The sequence below is a fragment of the Dendropsophus ebraccatus genome, chromosome 2 (assembly GCF_027789765.1).
Source record: "Dendropsophus ebraccatus isolate aDenEbr1 chromosome 2, aDenEbr1.pat, whole genome shotgun sequence".
NCBI classification, from domain to species: domain Eukaryota; kingdom Metazoa; phylum Chordata; class Amphibia; order Anura; family Hylidae; genus Dendropsophus; species Dendropsophus ebraccatus.
The window spans coordinates 9,488,691-9,510,063 of record NC_091455.1 but is presented as its reverse complement, the minus strand read 5'-3'; the positions used below and the strand labels follow the sequence as shown (position 1 = coordinate 9,510,063).

At 42.7% G+C, this 21,373-nt stretch overlaps 1 protein-coding gene across 3 annotated transcripts in view; it reads left to right on the top strand.

Annotated features, from left to right (window-relative positions):
* The window catches only part of ADGRB1 (adhesion G protein-coupled receptor B1), a 201,975-nt gene that overhangs the window by 11,411 nt on the left and 169,191 nt on the right, over window positions 1-21,373 (top strand). For all 3 annotated transcript variants that reach the window (XM_069957019.1, XM_069957018.1, XM_069957020.1), the window contains 3 exons: window positions 5,067-5,175; window positions 13,100-13,243; window positions 15,760-15,835. In XM_069957019.1, coding sequence (XP_069813120.1) covers window positions 5,067-5,175; window positions 13,100-13,243; window positions 15,760-15,835 — 329 coding nt within the window. The remainder of the gene's footprint in view (window positions 1-5,066; window positions 5,176-13,099; window positions 13,244-15,759; window positions 15,836-21,373) is intronic.

The following is a 21,373-nucleotide window of genomic DNA, read 5'->3' as shown; positions in this document are numbered from 1 at the left end:
AACCAGGAGTGGATTGAAAACACAGAAAGGCTCTGCTCACATAATGTTGTAATTGAGTGGATGGCCGTCATATAATGGCAAATATTTGCTGTTATTTTAAAACAACGGCTGTTATATTGAAATAATGGCCGTTATTTACCGTTATATGGCGGCCATCCACACAATTACAACATTGTGTGAACAGATCCTTTCTGTGTTTTCAATCCACTCCTGGTTTTGGTTGCTATGAGGACCTGACATGAGGACCAAATACAGCCTCAAATATACATTGTGTGAACCCAGCCTTAATGTTATCAAGTATAAAGACTGTATGGTCATAGGGAGGATGACGACAAAGCCAAGCATTGTGGGGGGTATATATATATATATATATGTAGGTTAATGGGGGGGAATACGACTGCAGGATCAGACTACACAAGCACAGTTTGTTGTCTGTTACCATGGAGATGTGTGGGTTTGCACTGGAGCTGTATAAAGAAAAAGATACATTTATAATTAAGACTTTATAGAAGACAACATCCAGTAGGGGTTTAGTTATATAAAGATACTGCCATATGGAGGTGACGGTTTAGTTAGGTATTAAATATAGAGGAGATACTGCCATGTAGTGGTATTATTATATATAGAGGAGACACTGCCATGTAGCGGTATTATTATATATAGAGGAGACACTGTATGTAGCGGTATTATCATATATAGAGGAGACACTGTATGTAGCGGTATTATCATATATAGAGGAGACACTGCCATGTAGCGGTATTATTATATATAGAGGAGACACTACCATGTAGTGGTATTATTATATATAGAGGAGACACTACCATGTAGTGGTATTATTATATATAGAGGAGACACTGTATGTAGCGGTATTATTATATATAGAGAAGACACTGCCATGTAGTGGTATTATTAAATATAGAGGAGACACTGCCATGTAGTGGTATTATTATATATAGAGGAGACACTGCCATGTAGTGGTATTATTATATATAGAGGAGACACTGTATGTAGCGGTATTTTCATATGTAGAGGAGACACTGTATGTAGCGGTATTTTCATATATAGAGAAGACACTGCCATGTAGCGGTATTATCATATATAGAGGAGACACTGCCATGTAGCGGTATTATCATATATAGAGGAGACACTGCCATATAGTGGTATTATCATATATAGAGGAGACACTACCATGTAGAGGTATTATATATAGAGGAGACACTGTATGTAGCGGTATTATCATATATAGAGGAGACACTGTATGTAGCGGTATTATCATATATAGAGGAGACACTGCCATGTAGCGGTATTATCATATATAGAGGAGACACTGTATGTAGCGGTATTATCATATATAGAGGAGACACTACCATGTAGAGGTATTATATATAGAGGAGACACTGTATGTAGCGGTATTATCATATATAGAGGAGACACTGTATGTAGCGGTATTATCATATATAGAGGAGACACTGCCATGTATTATTATTATCTAGAGGAGACATTTGTTGTTCAGATCCCCCTGGCACCTTTTTATTGGCGGTGAGGTCACTGTGCACGGTCAGGCGGTACATTGTATTGCGTTACAGGCCTTTGTTGTCTTTAAAGGAAAGAATATTGTACAGATACACATCTGGCTGCGATGGTATCACAATATGGCGGCGTTATTATTGCTCTTTCTCATCGGTATTATTACTATTATTATTATTTCTCGCCTTACAAACAGCTGAACGCACGTCGCCTCCAGGTTGTCAAGACAACAGGACGGTCGGTAAAACTCCCAGATAAAGTCTAAATCTCTGCTGCAGCCTCTGCACTTATTATTACCAGGACTGATAGTTATAGAGTGCTGGGAGCTGTTCACACACGAGCGTCCGGCCAGGGGGATCCAACTCCTCCCACACACAAACATCACAACCTGAGCCACAGAGGCAGTGTTATCGCTCCTGAGGGATCCGGTTACACTACATGTGTCCTATCCAAGTGACAAATAATAACATTTTCTGTACTCAGAGAGATATCACTGTGTTATCTGTGGTGTTACATAGGACTGCAGGTGGCATCTACTACATTATCTGTCCTCAGAGATATCACTGTGTTATCTGTGCTGTTACATAGGACTGCAGCTGACTACTACATTATCTGTACTCAGAGATATCACTGTGTTATCTGTGGAGTTACATAGGACTGCAGGTGACATCTGCTACATTATCTGTACTCAGAGATATCACTGTGTTATCTGTGCTGTTACATAGGACTGCAGGTGACAGCTACTACATTATCTGTACTCAGAGATATCACTGTGTTATCTGTGGTGTTACATAGGACTGCAGGTGACATCTGCTACATTATCTGTACTCAGAGATATCACTGTGTTATCTGTGCTGTTACATAGGACTGCAGGGGACATCTACTACATTATCTGTACTCAGAGAGATATCACTGTTATCTGTGGTGTTACATAGGACTGCAGGTGACTACTACATTATCTGTACTCAGAGATATCACTGTGTTATCTGTGGTGTTACATAGGACTGCAGGTGACTACTACATTATCTGTACTCAAAGATATCACTGTGTTATCTGTGCTGTTACATAGGACTGCAGGTGACATCTACTACATTATCTGCACTCAGAGATATCACTGTGTTATCTGTGCTGTTACATAGGACTGCAGGTGACATCTACTACATTATCTGTACTCAGAGAGATATCACTGTGTTATCTGTGCTGTTACATAGGACTGCAGGTGACAGCTACTACATTATCTGTACTCAGAGAGATATCACTGTGTTATCTGTGCTGTTACATAGGACTGCAGGTGACTACTACATTATCTGTACTCAGAGATATCACTGTGTTATATGTGGTGTTACATAGGACTGCAGGTGACTACTACATTATCTGTGCTCAGAGATATCACTGTGTTATCTGTGCTGTTACATAGGACTGCAGGTGACATCTACTACATTATCTGTACTCAGAGATATCACTGTCATCTGTGGTGTTACATAGGACTGCAGGTGACATCTACTACATTATCTGTCCTCAGAGATATCACTGTGTTATCTGTGCTGTTACATAGGACTGCAGCTGACTACTACATTATCTGTACTCAGATATATCACTGTGTTATCTGTGGTGTTACATAGGACTGCAGGTGACATCTGCTACATTATCTGTACTCAGAGATATCACTGTTATCTGTGCTGTTACATAGGACTGCAGGTGACAGCTACTACATTATCTGTACTCAGAGATATCACTGTGTTATCTGTGGTGTTACATAGGACTGCAGGTGACATCTGCTACATTATCTGTACTCAGAGATATCACTGTGTTATCTGTGCTGTTACATAGGACTGCAGGGGACATCTACTACATTATCTGTACTCAGAGAGATATCACTGTTATCTGTGGTGTTACATAGGACTGCAGGTGACTACTACATTATCTGTACTCAGAGATATCACTGTGTTATCTGTGGTGTTACATAGGACTGCAGGTGACTACTACATTATCTGTACTCAAAGATATCACTGTGTTATCTGTGCTGTTACATAGGACTGCAGGTGACATCTACTACATTATCTGTACTCAGAGATATCACTGTGTTATCTGTGCTGTTACATAGGACTGCAGGTGACATCTACTACATTATCTGTACTCAGAGAGATATCACTGTGTTATCTGTGCTGTTACATAGGACTGCAGGTGACTACTACATTATCTGTACTCAGAGATATCACTGTGTTATCTGTGGTGTTACATAGGACTGCAGGTGACTACTACATTATCTGTGCTCAGAGATATCACTGTGTTATCTGTGCTGTTACATAGGACTGCAGGTGACATCTACTACATTATCTGTACTCAGAGATATCACTGTGTCATCTGTGGTGTTACATAGGACTGCAGGTGACATGTACTACATTATCTGTACTCAGAGATATCACTGTGTTATCTGTGGTGTTACATAGGACTGCAGGTGACATCTACTACATTATCTGTACTCAGAGATATCACTGTGTTATCTGTGGCGTTACATAGGACTGCAGGTGACACCTACTACATTATCTGTACTCAGGGATATCACTGTGTTATCTTTGCTGTTACATAGGACTGCAGGTGACAGCTACTTCATTATCTGTACTCAGAGATATCACTGTGTTATCTGTGGTGTTACATAGGACTGCAGGTGACTACTACATTATCTGTACTCAGAGATATCACTGTGTTATCTGTGCTGTTACATAGGACTGCAGGTGACTATTACATTATCTGTACTCAGAGATATCACTGTGTTATCTGTGGTGTTACATAGGACTGCAGGTGTCATCTACTACATTATCTGTACTCAGAGATATCACTGTGTTATCTGTGGCGTTACATAGGACTGCAGGTGACATCTACTACATTATCTATGCTCAGAGATATCACTGTGTTATCTGTGGTGTTACATAGGACTGCAGGTGACAGCTACTACATTATCTGTACTCAGATATCACTGTGTTATCTGTGGTGTTACATAGGACTGCAGGCGACTACGATATTATCTGTACTCAGAGAGATATCACTGTGTTATCTGTGGTGTTACATAGGACTGCAGGTGACATCTACTACATTATCTACTCAGAGATATCACTGTGTTATCTGTGGTGTTACATAGGACTGCAGGTCCCTTCTACTACATTATCTGTACTCAGAGATATCACTGTGTTATCTGTGCTGTTACATAGGACTGCAGCTGACTACTAAATTATCTGTACTCAGAGATATCACTGTGTTATCTGTGGTGTTACATAGGACTGCAGGTGACTACTACATTATCTGTACTCAGAGATATCACTGTGTTATCTGTGCTGTTACATAGGACTGCAGGTCCCTTCTACTACATTATCTGTACTCAGAGATATCACTGTGTTATCTGTGCTGTTACATAGGACTGCAGGTCACATTATTTGCATTTTCTTAATGAATCGCAGTAAGGAAACAAAACGGTTTAATGACAACCCCAGCTCTGCTATATAAACATACAATGAGTTTCTTGGATCTTTCTGTCTTCCCAGATGGGTCTGAGCGTTAAGGATCTCTTCAGACTGGTAGAAGACTTCATAGATGTGATTGGATTCCGGATGAAGGATTTTAAGGACTCGTACCAAGTGACGGATAATCTGGGTAGGTGTCTGATGTTTGCGGAGTGCGGCGTCCTGGCTCCTGCACTTCCCACAGTCACCACTAGGCTGCGCTGGTCGCTCACCAGCAGCTGCTTATGTATTCATTGTGTTCTCTGCGCTGCAGTTCAGCTGCAATCGACACCACTGCACCCATGGAGCGCGTGCTGCTGGCCGGGCAGGGAGGGGGAGCGGGCTCTGCTCGCTGTATCATCATCACCGTTTATATACAATTGCTTGCTTTTGTGATCTCTAGTGATACCTTCTGCCCATATGTAATACTATATAAAAGCAATGTTTATAAGCTGCTCTCTAGACTGGAAAGAATACACCACTTCCTGCAGGACATACAGCAGCTGATAAGTACTGGAAGACTGGAGATTTTTTTAATAGAAGTAAATTACAAATCTCTGGCACTTTCTGGCACCAACTGAATTGAAAGATTTTTTTGTTTTGTAAACTACCCCTTTAAGTAGGATCGGGGCTGCCCGGGCATGCTGGGAGCTGTAGTTTTGTAACAGCTGGAGCATAGCACGTTGTAGTCTGACATGGCATGCACCCACTGGTGTCCACATACCACAGAGTGAGGACCTAAGCTCTAAATCACTCCTAACAATCCCTTCCTGTCCTTGGACAGACGTACGGTATATTTTCTCAGGAAGAGGGCAGTATTAATCCCCCTCCCATCTGGGCTGCCCTTTCCATCATCAGACCTGTCCTCTCACTTTATAAACCTTCCTGCTTGTGTTAGATTAACCCTTCAGAGTGGTGACAGGTTAGTCGCTGCTGTTATGAGTCCTCTCCATGGCACACAGCTATTTCTCATTCTCTCCATTGCAGGGTGGTAGTTCACACACAGGACTTCCTCCCTTTCTTGGCCAATCACAGAGCTGCCAACATACTAATCCGTCCTGTACCATAACAGTGCAGTGCAGGAGACAGACTAGTGCAGAGCCCAGCTGATGGGTTACACAGTACACTACTAGATGGCATACAGGGGTAGAAGGGGTTACCAATGCCCCAAGTGAAAGGAAAGAAACAGCAGCAGCATCAAAGCAAGGAAGGGGTTACACTAAGATCTGAACAGATTCTGTGGCTGATGAGAAGCCAATGCAAGGGAAAGACTACTCTGCAGCACTGTGGCCATACAGCAGTACATACATTGGCATTTACAAAACTGACGGCTGCCGAGAGCTTTGTAGGTGCGTAGAGATGAGATGGAAGCTTTGATTTACCTTAGGAACAGCGTGGATCATCTTCAGCAGCAGCAGAGAGGCTGACAGGCTGCATGTTGACAGCTCAGGCTTTCTCAGCCCCTCAGCCAAGGTACATTTCCTGCTATTTATCCTGATTTGTCTGTTAGTAGAGACAGATTTCCCCTAACAACAGGCAGTGGACAGCAGATCGCAGAGAAGTGAGACGCCTAGTGGTCAAGAACTAAGAGCAGTTTTTTTAAGGGTTTAGGAGGAGTCATTAGTGATCAGAGTGATACAGTCAGCTGCGATTACACGGGGGACGTTCTCAGCATCAGCCGTAACAGCATCTGCCGGACATTATTGCACAGTCACCTGTATCAGGGAGGTCCGGGGCCACCGGGATACCAGTGTGTTTACGCAGACAGATTTATCTGCCAGGACTATAAACACAGAACAAGTCATAAAGAAAAGACTGAGATTATACCTCTTTTCAGATGCATTCCTGGCTTTGATCAATCTGTCTGTGTAAACCCACCATAAGGGGGGAAGGGGGGCTGTGATAGACGAGAACGTTATACCAAAAAAAATAATAATCTGCAATGCTCGAGGTTAGTTAAGAAAGTCCTGGGTAATGAAAAGAGAGATGCGATCTAATTTATTCATTTTATCAAGATAGAGCTGAAGGCGGTGAGGGCCGTACAGCCGTGTGTCCTAACAGGGATAAACAGGAGGCAGATCTGCTCCACCGTCTATGGAATGCTCCACCGTCTATGGAATGTTCCACCGTCTATGGAATGTTCCACCGTCTATGGAATGCTCCACCGTCTATGGAATGTTCCACCGTCTATGGAATGCTCCACAGTCTATGGAATGTTCCACCGTCTATGGAATGCTCCACAGTCTATGGAATGTTCCACCGTCTATGGAATTCTCCACCATCTATGGAATGTTCCACCGTCTATGGAATGCTCCACAGTCTATGGAATGCTCCACTGTGTATGGAATGTTCCACCGTCTATGGAATTTTCCACCGTCTATGGAATTCTCCACCATCTATGGAATTCTCCACCGTCTATGGAATACTCCACCGTCTATGGAATTCTCCACCATCTATGGAATTCTCCACCATCTATGGAATGTTCCACCGTCTATGGAATTCTCCACCATCTATGGAATGTTCCACCGTCTATGGAATGTTCCACCGTCTATGAAATGCTCCACCGTCTATGGAATGTTCCACCGTCTATGGAATGCTCCACTGTGTATGGAATGTTCCACCGTCTATGGAATGTTCCACCGTCTATGGAATGCTCCACCGTCTATGGAATGCTCCACCGTCTATGGAATGTTTCACCGTCTATGGAATGCTCCACCGTCTATGCAATGTTCCACCGTCTATGGAATGCTCCACCGTCTATGCAATGTTCCACCGTCTATGGAATGCTCCACCGTCTATGGAATCTCATTATACTCTGTTATTAGAGACAGAAAAGGTCTCATTAGGGACACGGACACATTCCCCCACGTTCCCCCAGACCCCCCTCTGTTTGGCGAGCGAGGGTCCGCATCTGCCCGGTTATGGGAAGGTACGAAGCAGAATGAATGCCCCAACCATCCTAGCAACAACGAGAACTCTCCTAATCGCTGGCTGTTCCGGGAAGTCGCCTCCATCAAGGAGATTTGGGTTTTAACGAGATTTCCTGCATTAAGACAAATTAAGAGAAGGCGGCGGAAATAGTGGAAAATAATGGTCTATTATTGCAGCTTCTTTCTGCTAGAAAGAGGGGGACGAGGCGACCACTATGAGGATTACAATATTTATACATGTATTTAGAGCTGAGGCCAAGGATGGGGGTGAGGTATGAGAACGGACAATGTGAGGTACAACTACCTGTAATGCTGAGGATCCAAGCATGGGCAGATACATGGACGGATTCAGCTCTTGTCCTATACGGTATTATGTCTTAGTATACTATCATATAGTCTAGAATAATCAGTGTCCCAAGTAACCAGGGTCTGGATGTAGCCTAACCGTCGAGGGAGTGTACAGGGATTAATATTCTCTCCCTCTTGCCGAAGCCTGGTGTGTAAACCTCTACAAGTCGTCCCACTTCTGACTCCAAAAGGAAAGAAACATTGTTTACTGATAACTATAAAGACTAGAAGAACTCAGATCCCTAAGGAAGCATCTTCTCCTTCCATCCTCTAGCATGTCCCCCTTATTGTTCCACATTATTAGGCCAGGGCTTTGTTAGTGTCGTCCATGGTTGTTACAGCAGATGCTAAAGCTCCTCTTCTATGGCCGTTGCGGCTGTGCCGCACTCTTTCCCCTACACAGTTAAGGTGCGTTTACACGTAACGATTATCGTGCGAATTTGCGCGAAAACGATCGAATTTGAGCGATAATCGTACGTGTAAACGCAGCGAACGATGAAACGACGAACGAGAAATCGTTCATTTTGATCTTTCAACATGTTCTCAAATCATCGTTTGTCGTTCACAAAAAATTCGCAGATCGTTCCGTGTAAACAGTCGTTCGCCGATTTAACCAATGCGTGAGATAGGCTTAAGCGATCACAAAACGATCGCAAAGCAAATTTTCGTACCGTCTAAACGCTGATCGTTATGGAAAAAAAATTGTTACTCCGACATCGTTAATCGTACGATCGGCCCAATTATCATTTCGTGTAAACGCACCTTTAGTTTTTTTCCTTTTCATAAGAGATGAATCTTGATTTATAGCGTTCATTTATTTATTTATTTTGCAGAAACCAATAGTACAAGTGATTTTAGGAAACTCTGTAATAGGTTTTATTATTATGCAAAAAAGCCTCTTTCTATACTCCAAAAGCTGTTTCCCATCCCCCCCCCCCTCACTTTTTATCTGTGCATTATCAGGAAAAGTCATCATTATAGAGGAGCAAAGTGAAGACGGGTTTGCTGCATCCATTATATCCTATGGAGGGGGGAGGGGTAGATAAAGCACTGGATTCACAGGTCAGACTGATCAGTGCTTATCTGGGAACATGGTGAGATAAGATTGCAGGATGTTGTGCTGTGCTCTCTGCTGTACATGGGCTTTTTGTCTTCTCTCCGTGCTCCCTCACCCCCCGTCACCCCTCCCCTCTCCATAGATCATAATGGACATCAGTAAGTGAGGGGGGGAGGCTACAAAACAGCTTTGTGAGAACAGAAGGAAATTCTTTTGCTTAATAAAACCTATTACAGAGTTTCCTAAAATCACTTAAACTTGATTTCTGCCAAAAAAAAAAAAAAAAAAAGTAAAAGACGGTTATACCTTAAATTAATCCCCATTCATTTACTATGAAGCCGACCCCTGAGCAAGAGCCATGTGAGTTAAATGGTAAAAGTGTCACTGTCAATTTTTATTTTTTGCAGAAATCAATAGTCCAGGCGATTTTAAGAAACTTTGTGATTGGGTTTATTAGGCAAATATGCCATTATCTGCATTCAAAATACTTTCCTATGGTCCCCCCCCCCCTCTCATTCACTGCTCATTATCAGGAAATCTTGACTCTTTTACCGTTTCAATGCTTTTTATAGAAAATTTTCAGTTTTATAACAATCAGGTATATAAGACACACACAAGAGTAACAAGAATCTTGACTCTTTTACATCAGTCGAGACCTGTATAACCTATGGAGAGGGCAGGAGGGAGATTAGTCGCCAGCAGAGAGCAGAGACCAAAGGATTACACAGCGGGTGCTGTGTGAAAGCCGGTATTCAGAGGTCAGAGAGGTCAGTGTTGACTTCAGAGGAGATAGCCTGGTGATGTAGCTGTAAATTAACTCTTTGTTGTCCTCTTTTGGTGCCTCATCTCCTTCCACCCCTCCCCTCTCCATAGAGAGCCATGAAGACAGGGGGGAGAGCTTCAAACTGCTTTTTCATGATAAAAATTAATTTTTCAGCTTATAAACCCAATTGCAAAGTTTCTAAAAATCGCCTGTACTATTGATTTCTGCAAAAAAAAAAAAAAAAAAAATTAAACGACAGTGACACTTTATCTAAAGTCCTGTTACATTGCAGTACATAGCACCAGAAGCCTCCAGGAGACTATTACTTCTGGGGACAGTTTTCCGGTTGACCTATGGGGCACCTGGGCAATAGAAACCCCCATCTCAGATTTCCCTTATTTCTAGATAACTATACCCTGCACTTACTGAAGATGGAAGGTAAAAGCAGACTTGTACAATTCCCCGTATCCAGGCAGGAATGACTTCATCCAGTAAGTGTATAGCTGTAAGCTGCATGGACTCCGCAGCCAGCATGGTCCCAGCTATGGAGCTGCGGCTTCACCAAATCCCAAAGTACATCAGTGAGCCAAGCAAATGATGGCGTATCACACCGCAGGTTGTGTCAGTTAGTAACTCTGCACAGAGGAACCTTGGAGGGTTTGCGCTCAACCAAAGACGCGTTTCCAATGATCCCTTGACAAATCTTTATTACTTTGCTCCACCACTTCTCGCATTATATACATTGTACTCATACATCATTCATGCCGCACATCACAAGTGGATTATATTTCTGATGTATACCCTGGCAGTGAATCGCACCCACAGTACCTGGAAAGAAACATAAACATGTCAATTTAAATAAAGCATGAGATTCCCCGCCACATCCCCGCTCCTCCCGGTGCCTCTCATCCTCCGCTTTATTGTTTGCTGTAAACAACAATTAATGGTAAATGGAGAAAATAAAAGATTATAAAAGTCGTTCCTGGGTTTTTTGTGTAATCGGAACCTCCTACTTCTACTGTATTCAGTCTCACCGTCTCCATCCCAGTCATCTGTTGCCTCCCAAGAGTGGGAGACAGATTTTAGCTTTTTATGTGTATACTTAGGCTGAGTTCACACAACTTTTTTGCAAAAAACGGATGAAAAAAAAAACGATGCCTTTGTGTGCATCCGTTGTAATCCATTTTTCCATTGACTTCCATTATATAAAAAAAAGGATCTGTTTTTTTAACAGACACAAAAATGAGGTCAACTACGTTTTTATGTATGTTAAAAAAACTGATCCGTTTTGACCCTTTTTTTTATTTTTTTATTATGGAAGTCAATTGAAAAACAGATCAAAACAGATGCACACAAAGGCATCCGTTTTTTTCATCCGTTTTTTGCAAAACACAGATGAAAAAAACGTATTGCAAATAGTGTACATTTCACACTATGATTTAGTCATCCGTTTTTACAAAAAACAGATGGAAAAAATGATGCATTTGTTTGCATCCATTTGGATCCGTTTTTCCATTGACTTCGATAAAAAAAAAAAGATCAAGACGCAACCGTATTTTTATCATACACAAAAATGTGGTTGACCAGGTTTTTCTGTACATTAATAAAACGGATGCATTTGATCTGTTTTTTTTTTTTTTATTATAGAAGTCAATGGAAAAATGGATCAAAGTGGATGCAAACAAACGCATCTGTTTTTCTATCCGTTTTTTTTACAGGAACAGAAAAAAATAACGTAGTGTGAACCCAGCCTTATTTGTGGACCTTCATCGGAAACCTTACAATCTGCCAGGTCTTCCTAATATCCAGATGAAACTGCGGTTCTGATGTCTGCAGATTCAAACACAGACTATTTTTGCACACTGTCTTGCTGTTCCCTGTTACACTGCCTACATACAGGTCTATCTATAGTAATATTTGATGACTGGTTTACTGAGTGTCGACTAAAGACTGGTCTACTGAGTGTCCACTAAAGACTGGTCCACTGAGTGTCCCCAAAAGACTGGTCTACTGAGTGTCCACTAAAGACTGGTCCATTGAGTGTCCACTAAAGACTGGTCTACTGAGTGTCCACTAAAGACTGGTCCACTGAGTGTCAACTAAAGACTGGTCTACTGAGTGTCCACTAAAGACTAGTCTACTGAGTGTCCACTAAAGACTCGTCCATTGAGTGTCCACTAAAGACTGGTCCATTGAGTGTCCACTAAAGACTGGTCCACTGAGTGTCCACTAAAGACTGGTCTACTGAGTGTCCACTAAAGACTAGTCTACTGAGTGTCCACTAAAGACTCGTCCATTGAGTGTCCACTAAAGACTGGTCCATTGAGTGTCCACTAAAGACTGGTCCACTGAGTGTCCACTAAAGACTGGTCCACTGAGTGTCCACTAAAGACTGGTCCATTGAGTGTCAACTAAAGACTGGTCCACTAAGTGTCCACTAAAGACTGGTCCATTGAGTGTCCACTAAAGACTGGTCTAAAATAGTTTTACTAACACAATACTGTGGTGTTTTTGTTTCCTTTGGTCTCCAGGAAATTGCGCAGTTTTTAGTTCATATCACAGTTTTTAGAGATGGTAATTTGGTCACCTATAGGGTCATGTTGTATGCCTGTATACTTAGTCAATGTAGAGCTGGACCAGCTGATAAAAACTGTAACTTTAGAGATGATTCCCATGGGAAATAAGCTTTTTATATGAAAGATCACCTTTTTTGAGGGGTACCATCCCCTATCACTGGTGGTGAGCTAGAGATAACCTCCAGATCTTTCTTTATAAAGGATCTGCCAGTGAAGACATATAGATTGTCCTCCTGAGACAGCAAAGTCTCTATTGCTTGCCGCCACCAGTACTGATCAGGACAGGGTTAGAGTCAAACTTTTGAACATTTCACCTTCCTTTGGTCTTGAATATTGTGTAATTGTAGAAGATGAGGGTGATCTCGTGCCCTGATGAGGTGTTCCCTTCTATTTCTTTCAAGTCTTAAGCATCTACAAGCGTCCAGCAAACAACCCATCAGACATCAGCTTTCCCATGAAAGGCTGGAGAGGAATGGTGGAATGGGCACGAACTTCTGAAGATAAAGTCTCAATATCTAAAAGCCTCCTTTCTTCAGAAGACTCAGGTACAGTCACATACGCTTTTAAAGGACTTACACCAGATGATAGAAAAGCTGGTCATATTGGATCAATGTCAAACCCACCAATAACTCTTATAATACTGCCCCTATATACAAGAATATAACTACTGTAATACTGCTCCTATATACAGGAATATAACTACTATAATACTACTCCTATATACAGGAATATAACTACTATAATACTGCTCCTATATACAGGAATATAACTACTGTAATACTGCTCCTATATACAGGAATATAACTACTATAATACTGCTCCTATATACAGGAATATAACTACTATAATACTGCTCCTATATACAGGGATATAACTACTATAATACTGCCCCCTATATACAGGAATATTACTATTATAATACTGCTCCTATATACAGGAATATAACTACTATAATACTGCTCCCTATATACAAGAATATAACTACTATAATACTGCCCCCTATATACAGGAATATAACTACTATAATACTGCTCCTATATACAGGAATATAACTACTATAATACTGCTCCTATATACAGGAATATAACTACTATAATACTGCCCCCTATATACGGGAATATAACTACTATAATACTGCTCCTATATATACAGGGATATAACTACTATAATACTGCTCCTATATACAAGAATATAACTACTATAATACTGCTCCTATATACAGGAATATAGCTACTATAATACTGCTCCTATATACAGGGATATAACTACTATAATACTGCTCCTATATAGAAGAATATAACTACTATAATACTGCCCCCTATATACAGGGATATAACTACTATAATACTGCCCCATATATACAAGAATATAACTACTATAATACTGCTCCTATATACAGGAATATAACTACTATAATACTGCTCTTATATACAGGAATATACCTACTATAATACTGCTCCTATATACAGGAATATAAATACTATAATACTGCTCTTATATACAGGAATATACCTACTATAATACTGCTCCTATATACAGGAATATAACTACTATAATACTGCTCCTATATACAGGAATATAACTACTATAATACTGCTCCTATATACAGGGATATAACTACTATAATACTGCTCCTATATACAAGAATATAACTACTATAATACTGCTCCTATATACAGGAATATAACTACTATAATACTGCTCCCTTTATACAGGAATATAACTACTATAATACTGCCCCCTATATACAGGGATATAACTACTATAATACTGCCCCCTATATACAGGGATATAACTACTATAATACTGCTCCTATATACAGGAATATAACTACTATAATACTGCTCTTATATACAGGAATATAACTACTATAATACTGCTCCTATATACAGGAATATAACTACTATAATACTGCCCCTATATACAGGAATATAACTACTATAATACTGCCCCCTATATACAGGGATATAACTACTATAATACTGCCCCTATATACAGGAATATACTACTATAATACTGCCCCCATATACAGGAATATAACTACTATAATACTGCTCCTATATACAGGAATATAACTACTATAATACTGCCCCTATATACAGGAATATAACTACTATAATACTGCTCCTATATACAGGAATATACTACTATAATACTGCTCCTATATACAGGGATATAACTACTATAATACTGCCCCATATATACAAGAATATAACTACTATAATACTGCCCCTATATACAAGAATATAACTACTGTAATATATATAAGAATATTTATATGCTATAATACTGCCCCTTTGTGTGCAAGAATTTTGAGCCCTTACGGAGAATCATGTGTAAATCTTAGTACAGGTTTCCTCCTCCCTCCCTTTCTAGTCTATATATAACGTGTGATTTGCTGTTTGCTAGTGAACATATGTTGCGAATTTTTTTTTTGTAAGAAAACAGTAAAACCTTAGAAATGCCCTTCTCTCTTTTTCTGTATTTGCAGCGTTCTTCTGTACTATGTTGTATACATATATACCGTCTATGTGATATACCATGCTTTGCTCTTGCACACACGCGCTGTCCTGTATACTGAGCGTTATATCTCACGCACCCCCAGGGTGTCACTATGTCTCCGCTCCTCCGTGTCACCATTCACATAGATGGCTCCTGCGGAGAGAACTGTTTCTGGTCGGTCCAACTCCTTCAATTCTCGGGGATGTCAGATAGAGAATGTCTTGAGCCGGAGGTGCCCAGGTGGGCTCTGACCTTCTCATCTGTTCCCTTCTGATCTGTTAGTTCAACCATATCCAAAAGCTGCAAAGGTGGAGATGGTCCCGACGTGTTTCACACTGCTCCTGGGCACTTCTCGCAGATTGCATTCACGACGTGCGCTTCATGTTCTAACCTTTTCCAATGAATTATTCATGCCCCCCAAAATCTATTTCAGCCAAGTAAAAGCTTGTTAGTCCATGGCTGAGCTGGTGGCCGGGGCCTTGTGATGCTGTGCCGGCAGCTTGCTCAGGTTTTGTCTCATTTAATGGATTTTCTCTTTTTTTTCTGCTTTTATGTTTAGACACAGATGATTCTTCCATGTTTGTTATTGGGAGCGTGCTCTACAGGAACCTGGGCGGCCTCCTCAGCCTACAAAGGTAATCCTCATCCTCTATAGTACGGGACAGGAGATGGAATCACAATGACAGTGGTTGATGTGGAGTAAATAATAATAACTCATCTGATGGAGTGGGAAGTTGGCACTCTTGGTATGATCCATAAGACCCAATGGTGTTAAATGGTTCCTTTCCGGTGCCAGTGTCCCCCTCTCAAGTGTTTCTCCAGCGAAATGTTTTTTTTTTTACTATATAAAAAGATCCAGTACGCCAGTACTGATCAGCTGCTGTATGTCCTGCAGGAAGTGGTGTATTCTCTCCAGTATTACACGGTGCTCTCTGCTGCCATCTCTGTCCATGTCAGGAACTGTCCAGAGCAGCAGCAAATCCCCATAGAAAACATCTGCTGCTCTGGACAGTTCCTGACATGGACAGAGGTGGCAGCAGAGAGCACTGTGTCAGACTGGAGAGAATATACCACTTCCTGCAGGACATACAGCAGCTGATAAGACTGGAGATTTTTTTTTTTTAATAGAAATAAATTACAAATCTGTATAACTTTCTAAAACAAGTTGATTTCAAAACATTTTTACCCCTATAAAAATCTGTTTAGAATATAGGAATTATATCCATGGTCCATAAATCACTCAATGCGCCATGCTTGTTCAAGATTGATACAAATCTCATAAGTCATAGCTCCAATAGGTTCCGAAAGACGTGATTGTTTCCGAACACTCGAAGCCACGCGCTATGCCCTTTTATCAAAAAATTCTAGAACAACCCTTTGAAGTTTGCACTACGCCCATTTCCTTTTACTATGGATTTCACCTTTTAGGCTATGGTCACACATTGTATTTCCGTCAGTCTTTTTTTTTTTTTCTTACCAAAACAAGGAGTCTATTGAAAAAGCAGAAGCTGTGCAAATCTTCCCATTATAATTTTGCCGACTCCTGGTTTTGGTTCAAGAAAGACTGACGGAAATCCTAAGTGTGAACATACACTTAGCAATGAAGAGATCTGCAGAAAATGTGGAACTAATTTGTGGCAATATTCATGGGTAGATTTTCAGGATAGAAACCCGTTGTGGCTGCCCCTGCCCCCGCCATCTCATGCTTATTAGCTGAAAAACTAGTTGTAGATTTTTTGAGGAAAAAATCTAAATAAAAAAAAAATCTAAACAGACTTCTGCCTCTCTTTGTAATTTGTGGGGCAGCAGCAGCCGCCTCCGTTGTTTCCCTATACTTCAGATAGTCCCATAAATTCACCTTGTAACATTGTATCTATTTCCTAATTATTCCGAATTCCAGCAAAAAGTTCAAAAACATTAAAAAAAAAAACCCTGGGCACAGATTGCTTTTTTTATAACCTGTAAATGAGTGTGTAATTCAGCAATCCATCCAGCCGATGGGGCCCCTGAGTATCCGCTGGCTCCTTCTTCCTCTGATCCCGGCTGGCTGCGCCTCCGACATGTTTTCAGGAGTCAGGGCATATAATGCGTTTTCATCTCAGTTCGGACCAAATGGACCTTGAAATAAGATGACCACTCTTATGTTTACTCTGTGTCTCCGTGAAAAATTATCTTATCACCGGCCACATCTCCGGCCGCCGGCTACGGCTCTTACTTTGCAGTTACGTCTTCTGATTGTGGGAGAAATGGTTAATCCGAGGGAAATTGGTGCCATTTTCTCTGCAGATCTGCAGCAATTGACCATTATATCCCAAATAGCCATAGGGGCCAACAAGACCCCCCCCCCCCCTCCGTCTCCTATCACGGCTCATGGAGAGTGAAGGCTCTCAGATTATCACAGTATAGATGGTTTATAGAGGACACGTATGGCTGGGAGCCTTGTCCAGGGCACAGAAGCTTTTGCCGTTCTTGTAGGTGGTCACTGAGGCGGGACGTGAAGCATCCTCGGGCTCCTTCCGGAATCTGTTCTGCACTGATTACTAGGACTACATCTTTGCTCAATGCCGCTCTATTTTCTTCCGAGGCGTTCATATTAAATACATAGACGCTCCTTCCTTCCTCCTCCTCCTCCTCCTCGCAAAGTCTAATTAGCAAAGCAAGAATGAGAAGGGGACGTGAGACGTATCGGGAGCATTTCCAGCCGGCAAATAAAATAATAGGTTTCTGTGCGCTCTACGTGGCTGCCGCATTTTGGGAGAAGCTGAACTACCCAGAACAGCAGCAAATCCCCATAGAAAAGTTCCTGACATGGACAGAGGTGGCAGCAGAGAGCACTGTGTCAGACTGGAAAGAACACACCACTTCCTGCAGGACATACAGCAGATGATAAGTATTGGGATTTTTTAAATAGAAGTAAATTACAAATCTGTAGAACTTTCTGACACCAGTTTTCTGACCCCCCCGGAGACCCCCTTTAATATAGCGATGATAAAGTATAAACCCTTCCCCATTATGACCTTTATTGGACCTAAGGGATCCCAGTGGGCGCAGATATTTCCTAGTATTATAAGCTTTATAGGTGTGCACCTTTTTGATGCAACATCTGTTATATGAATATTCAATCGCTTCTATAACATAACAGTAAACTGTGGATTTACAATGCAATCTGTCCACAGAATACATTTTCTACAAGTCCATCAAGCTTAAATGAATCCTTAAAGGTTTTTTTTTTTTTATCTCCAGGACTTTAATGTAATGGCCTGACCTCATGGACTTGCAGAATGCAGGATAGCTGCAGTACTGGGTAGAGCCACTACCAGATGTGAGGCGCTGTGGTTGAAGCTTCAGCACTGACATAAGCCCTGCAGCCCCCCCAGTCACCTGATCAGTGGGAATGCTGAGAGTCAGACCATCAATCTGAAATTCGGAAGTGGTGTATTCTCCCCAGTCTGACACAGTGCTCTCTGCTGCCACCTCTGTCCATGTCAAGAACTGTCCAGAGCAGAAGAGGATTTCTATGGGGATTTGCTGCTGCTCTGGACAGTTCCTGACATGGACAGAGGTGGCACTTTGTCAGAGCGGAGAGAATTCCTGCAGGACATACAGCAGCTGATAAATACTGGAGATTTTTAAATAGAAGTAAATCTCTGACACTTTCTGTCTCCAGTTGGTTGGAAAGATTTTTTTTCTTTTTTTTTGGTGAACAATCCCTTTAAATAACAATCTCCGCTCTGCTGCATCAGTGCTCTTTCCACCTGGACTCTCATGTCCGTCTCCTCAAGTCTACTTTAGCTTTAATATACCGGAAATATGGAAAATACATAAAAAAATAAAAGTGAAAGCTTCCACGGCTGTGAGGCTGCGGCGGTCAGTCTGTAACCTGGTGTAATCCCGTTCCCCGTCCTGTCACCATGTAATGGCGCTCAGGCCCACAGGCTTGTTGGAATCGCAGCTCAGAAGAACCATCTGGCTGATATTACCAACCAGTGGATGATGTCTGATTAAGTGAAAAGAAGTCAAGTGAGGCCAGTTTGCCTCCAGATTCACGGCTGGGACGGCAGATCGCTGCATGTTCCTGCGCCCAGGTGCTGCCAGGCTGCCCGCGTGTCGTTATAGCCCGGGCTGGTGTCCGTCATGCCTTCCTGTGCTGCCAGGCTGCCCGCCTGTCGTTATAGCGCGGGCTGGTGTCCGTCATGCCGTCCTGTGCTGCCAGGCTGCCCGCGTGTCGTTATAGCCCGGGCTGGTGTCCGTCATGCCGTCCTGTGCTGCTGGCCTCGGTTGACTTCATCCAGGATGCAATAGATTGGCTGCTCGTCTTCCACGTCCATCCAGGCGTGTAGCACACAGAGCAGCGTGCCGCCATGAATTATTCCTCATACTCAGTTACATTACAGCGAATGTGCCCGGTCTCAGCGAATAGAAGGGGCGCCTCTCCCTGCATAGCATTAAAGGGGTAGTTCACAAAAAAACAAAAAGAATTCTTTTAAATCAACTGGTGCCAGAGATTTGTAATTCACTTCTGTTAAAACATCTCCAGTACTTATCAGCTGCTGTATGTCCTGCAGGAAGTGGTGTATTCTCTCCAGTCTGACACAGTGCTCTCTGCTGCCACCTCTGTCCATGTCAGGAACTGTCCAGAGCAGCAGCAAATCCCCATAGAAAACCTCTCCAGCCCTGGACAGTTCCTGACATGGACAGAGGTGGCAGCAGAGAGCACTGTCTCACACTGGAGAGAATACACCACTTCCTGCGGGACATACAACAGCTGATAAGTACTGGAAGGTATGAGAATTTTAGATAGAAGTAAATTGGAAATATATATAACTTTCTTAAAAAAAAAAGATAGAAATTCACCGGAGTTCCCCCTTTAATAATCTGAACACGAAAATTTCTTTCCATTGCACATTCAGGCAGCAGAAATGGCAAAATTGCAGGGATAATATTTAAGCTAAAAATTACAGTCATCTTCATGGCTTCTTATCCGATTATTCTGAAAAATTAGGTTGTCCGGGGCGGCTTGTACTCTGCGTAGTATAGCTGCAGATGTAACGGAACGAGAATGGCCATTGGCTTCATTATCAGCCTGGTCGGGAGTCCCGTCTCTTATTGTAAAGTTTTATATTTTGCAAAAACTTTATTTTTACCTTTTTTTATGTCCACTGGATTTAGCCTTCAGGCCTCCACCAGCACCCAGTGTCTGTATTACTAGCTGGGTGGGGTAGTTGGTCTTCGGTCAAAGCAGATGCATCAATAGTCCCAGGGCTGCACAGACATTTGTTAGCAATGTCCGTGCAGTCCTTACCCAAACAGTTAATACATTACCTGTCCACGTTCCCGATCTCCTCCTTCCCTCTATATGGGTCTCTTCACCGCATGCTGCAGCTTCAGAGCGGCCAGTCTGAGCTAACTGGCCGCTCAGCCAATCACTGGCCAAACCGGTCCCGGCCTCAGCTCAGACAGGCCGCTCAGCCAATCACTGGCCAAACCGGTCCCGGCCTCAGCTTAGACAGGCCGCTCAGAAAATCACTGGACAAGGCGGTCCCGTCCTCAGCTCAGACAGGCCGCTCAGCCAATCACTGGACAAGGCGGTCCCGGCCTCAGCTCAGACAGGCCGCTCAGCCAATCACTGGCCAAACCGGTCCCGGCCTCAGCTCAGACAGGCCACTCAGCCAATCACTGGACAAAGCGGTCCCGTCCTCAGCTCAGACAGGCCGCTCAGCCAATCACTGGACAAGGCGGTCCTGGCTTCAGCTCAGACAGGCCGCTCAGCCAATCACTGGCCAAACCGGTCCCAGCCTCAGCTCAGACAGGCCGCTCAGCCAATCACTGGCCAAACCGGTCCCAGCCTCAGCTCAGACAGGCCGCTCAGCCAATTACTGGCCAAACCGGTCCCGGCCTCAGCTCAGACAGGCTGCTCAGCCAATCACTGGCCAAACCGGTCCCGGCTTCAGCTCAGACAGGCCGCTCAGCTAATCACTGGCCAAACCGGTCCTGGCTTTAGCTCAGACAGGCCGCTCAGCCAATCCCTGGCAAAGGCGATCCCCATCCTCAGCTCAGACAGGCCGCTCAGCCAATCACTGGCCAAACCGGTCCTGGCCTCAGCTCAGACAGGCCGCTCAGCCAATCCCTGGCAAAGGCGATCCCCGGCCTCAGCTCAGACAGGCCGCTCAGCC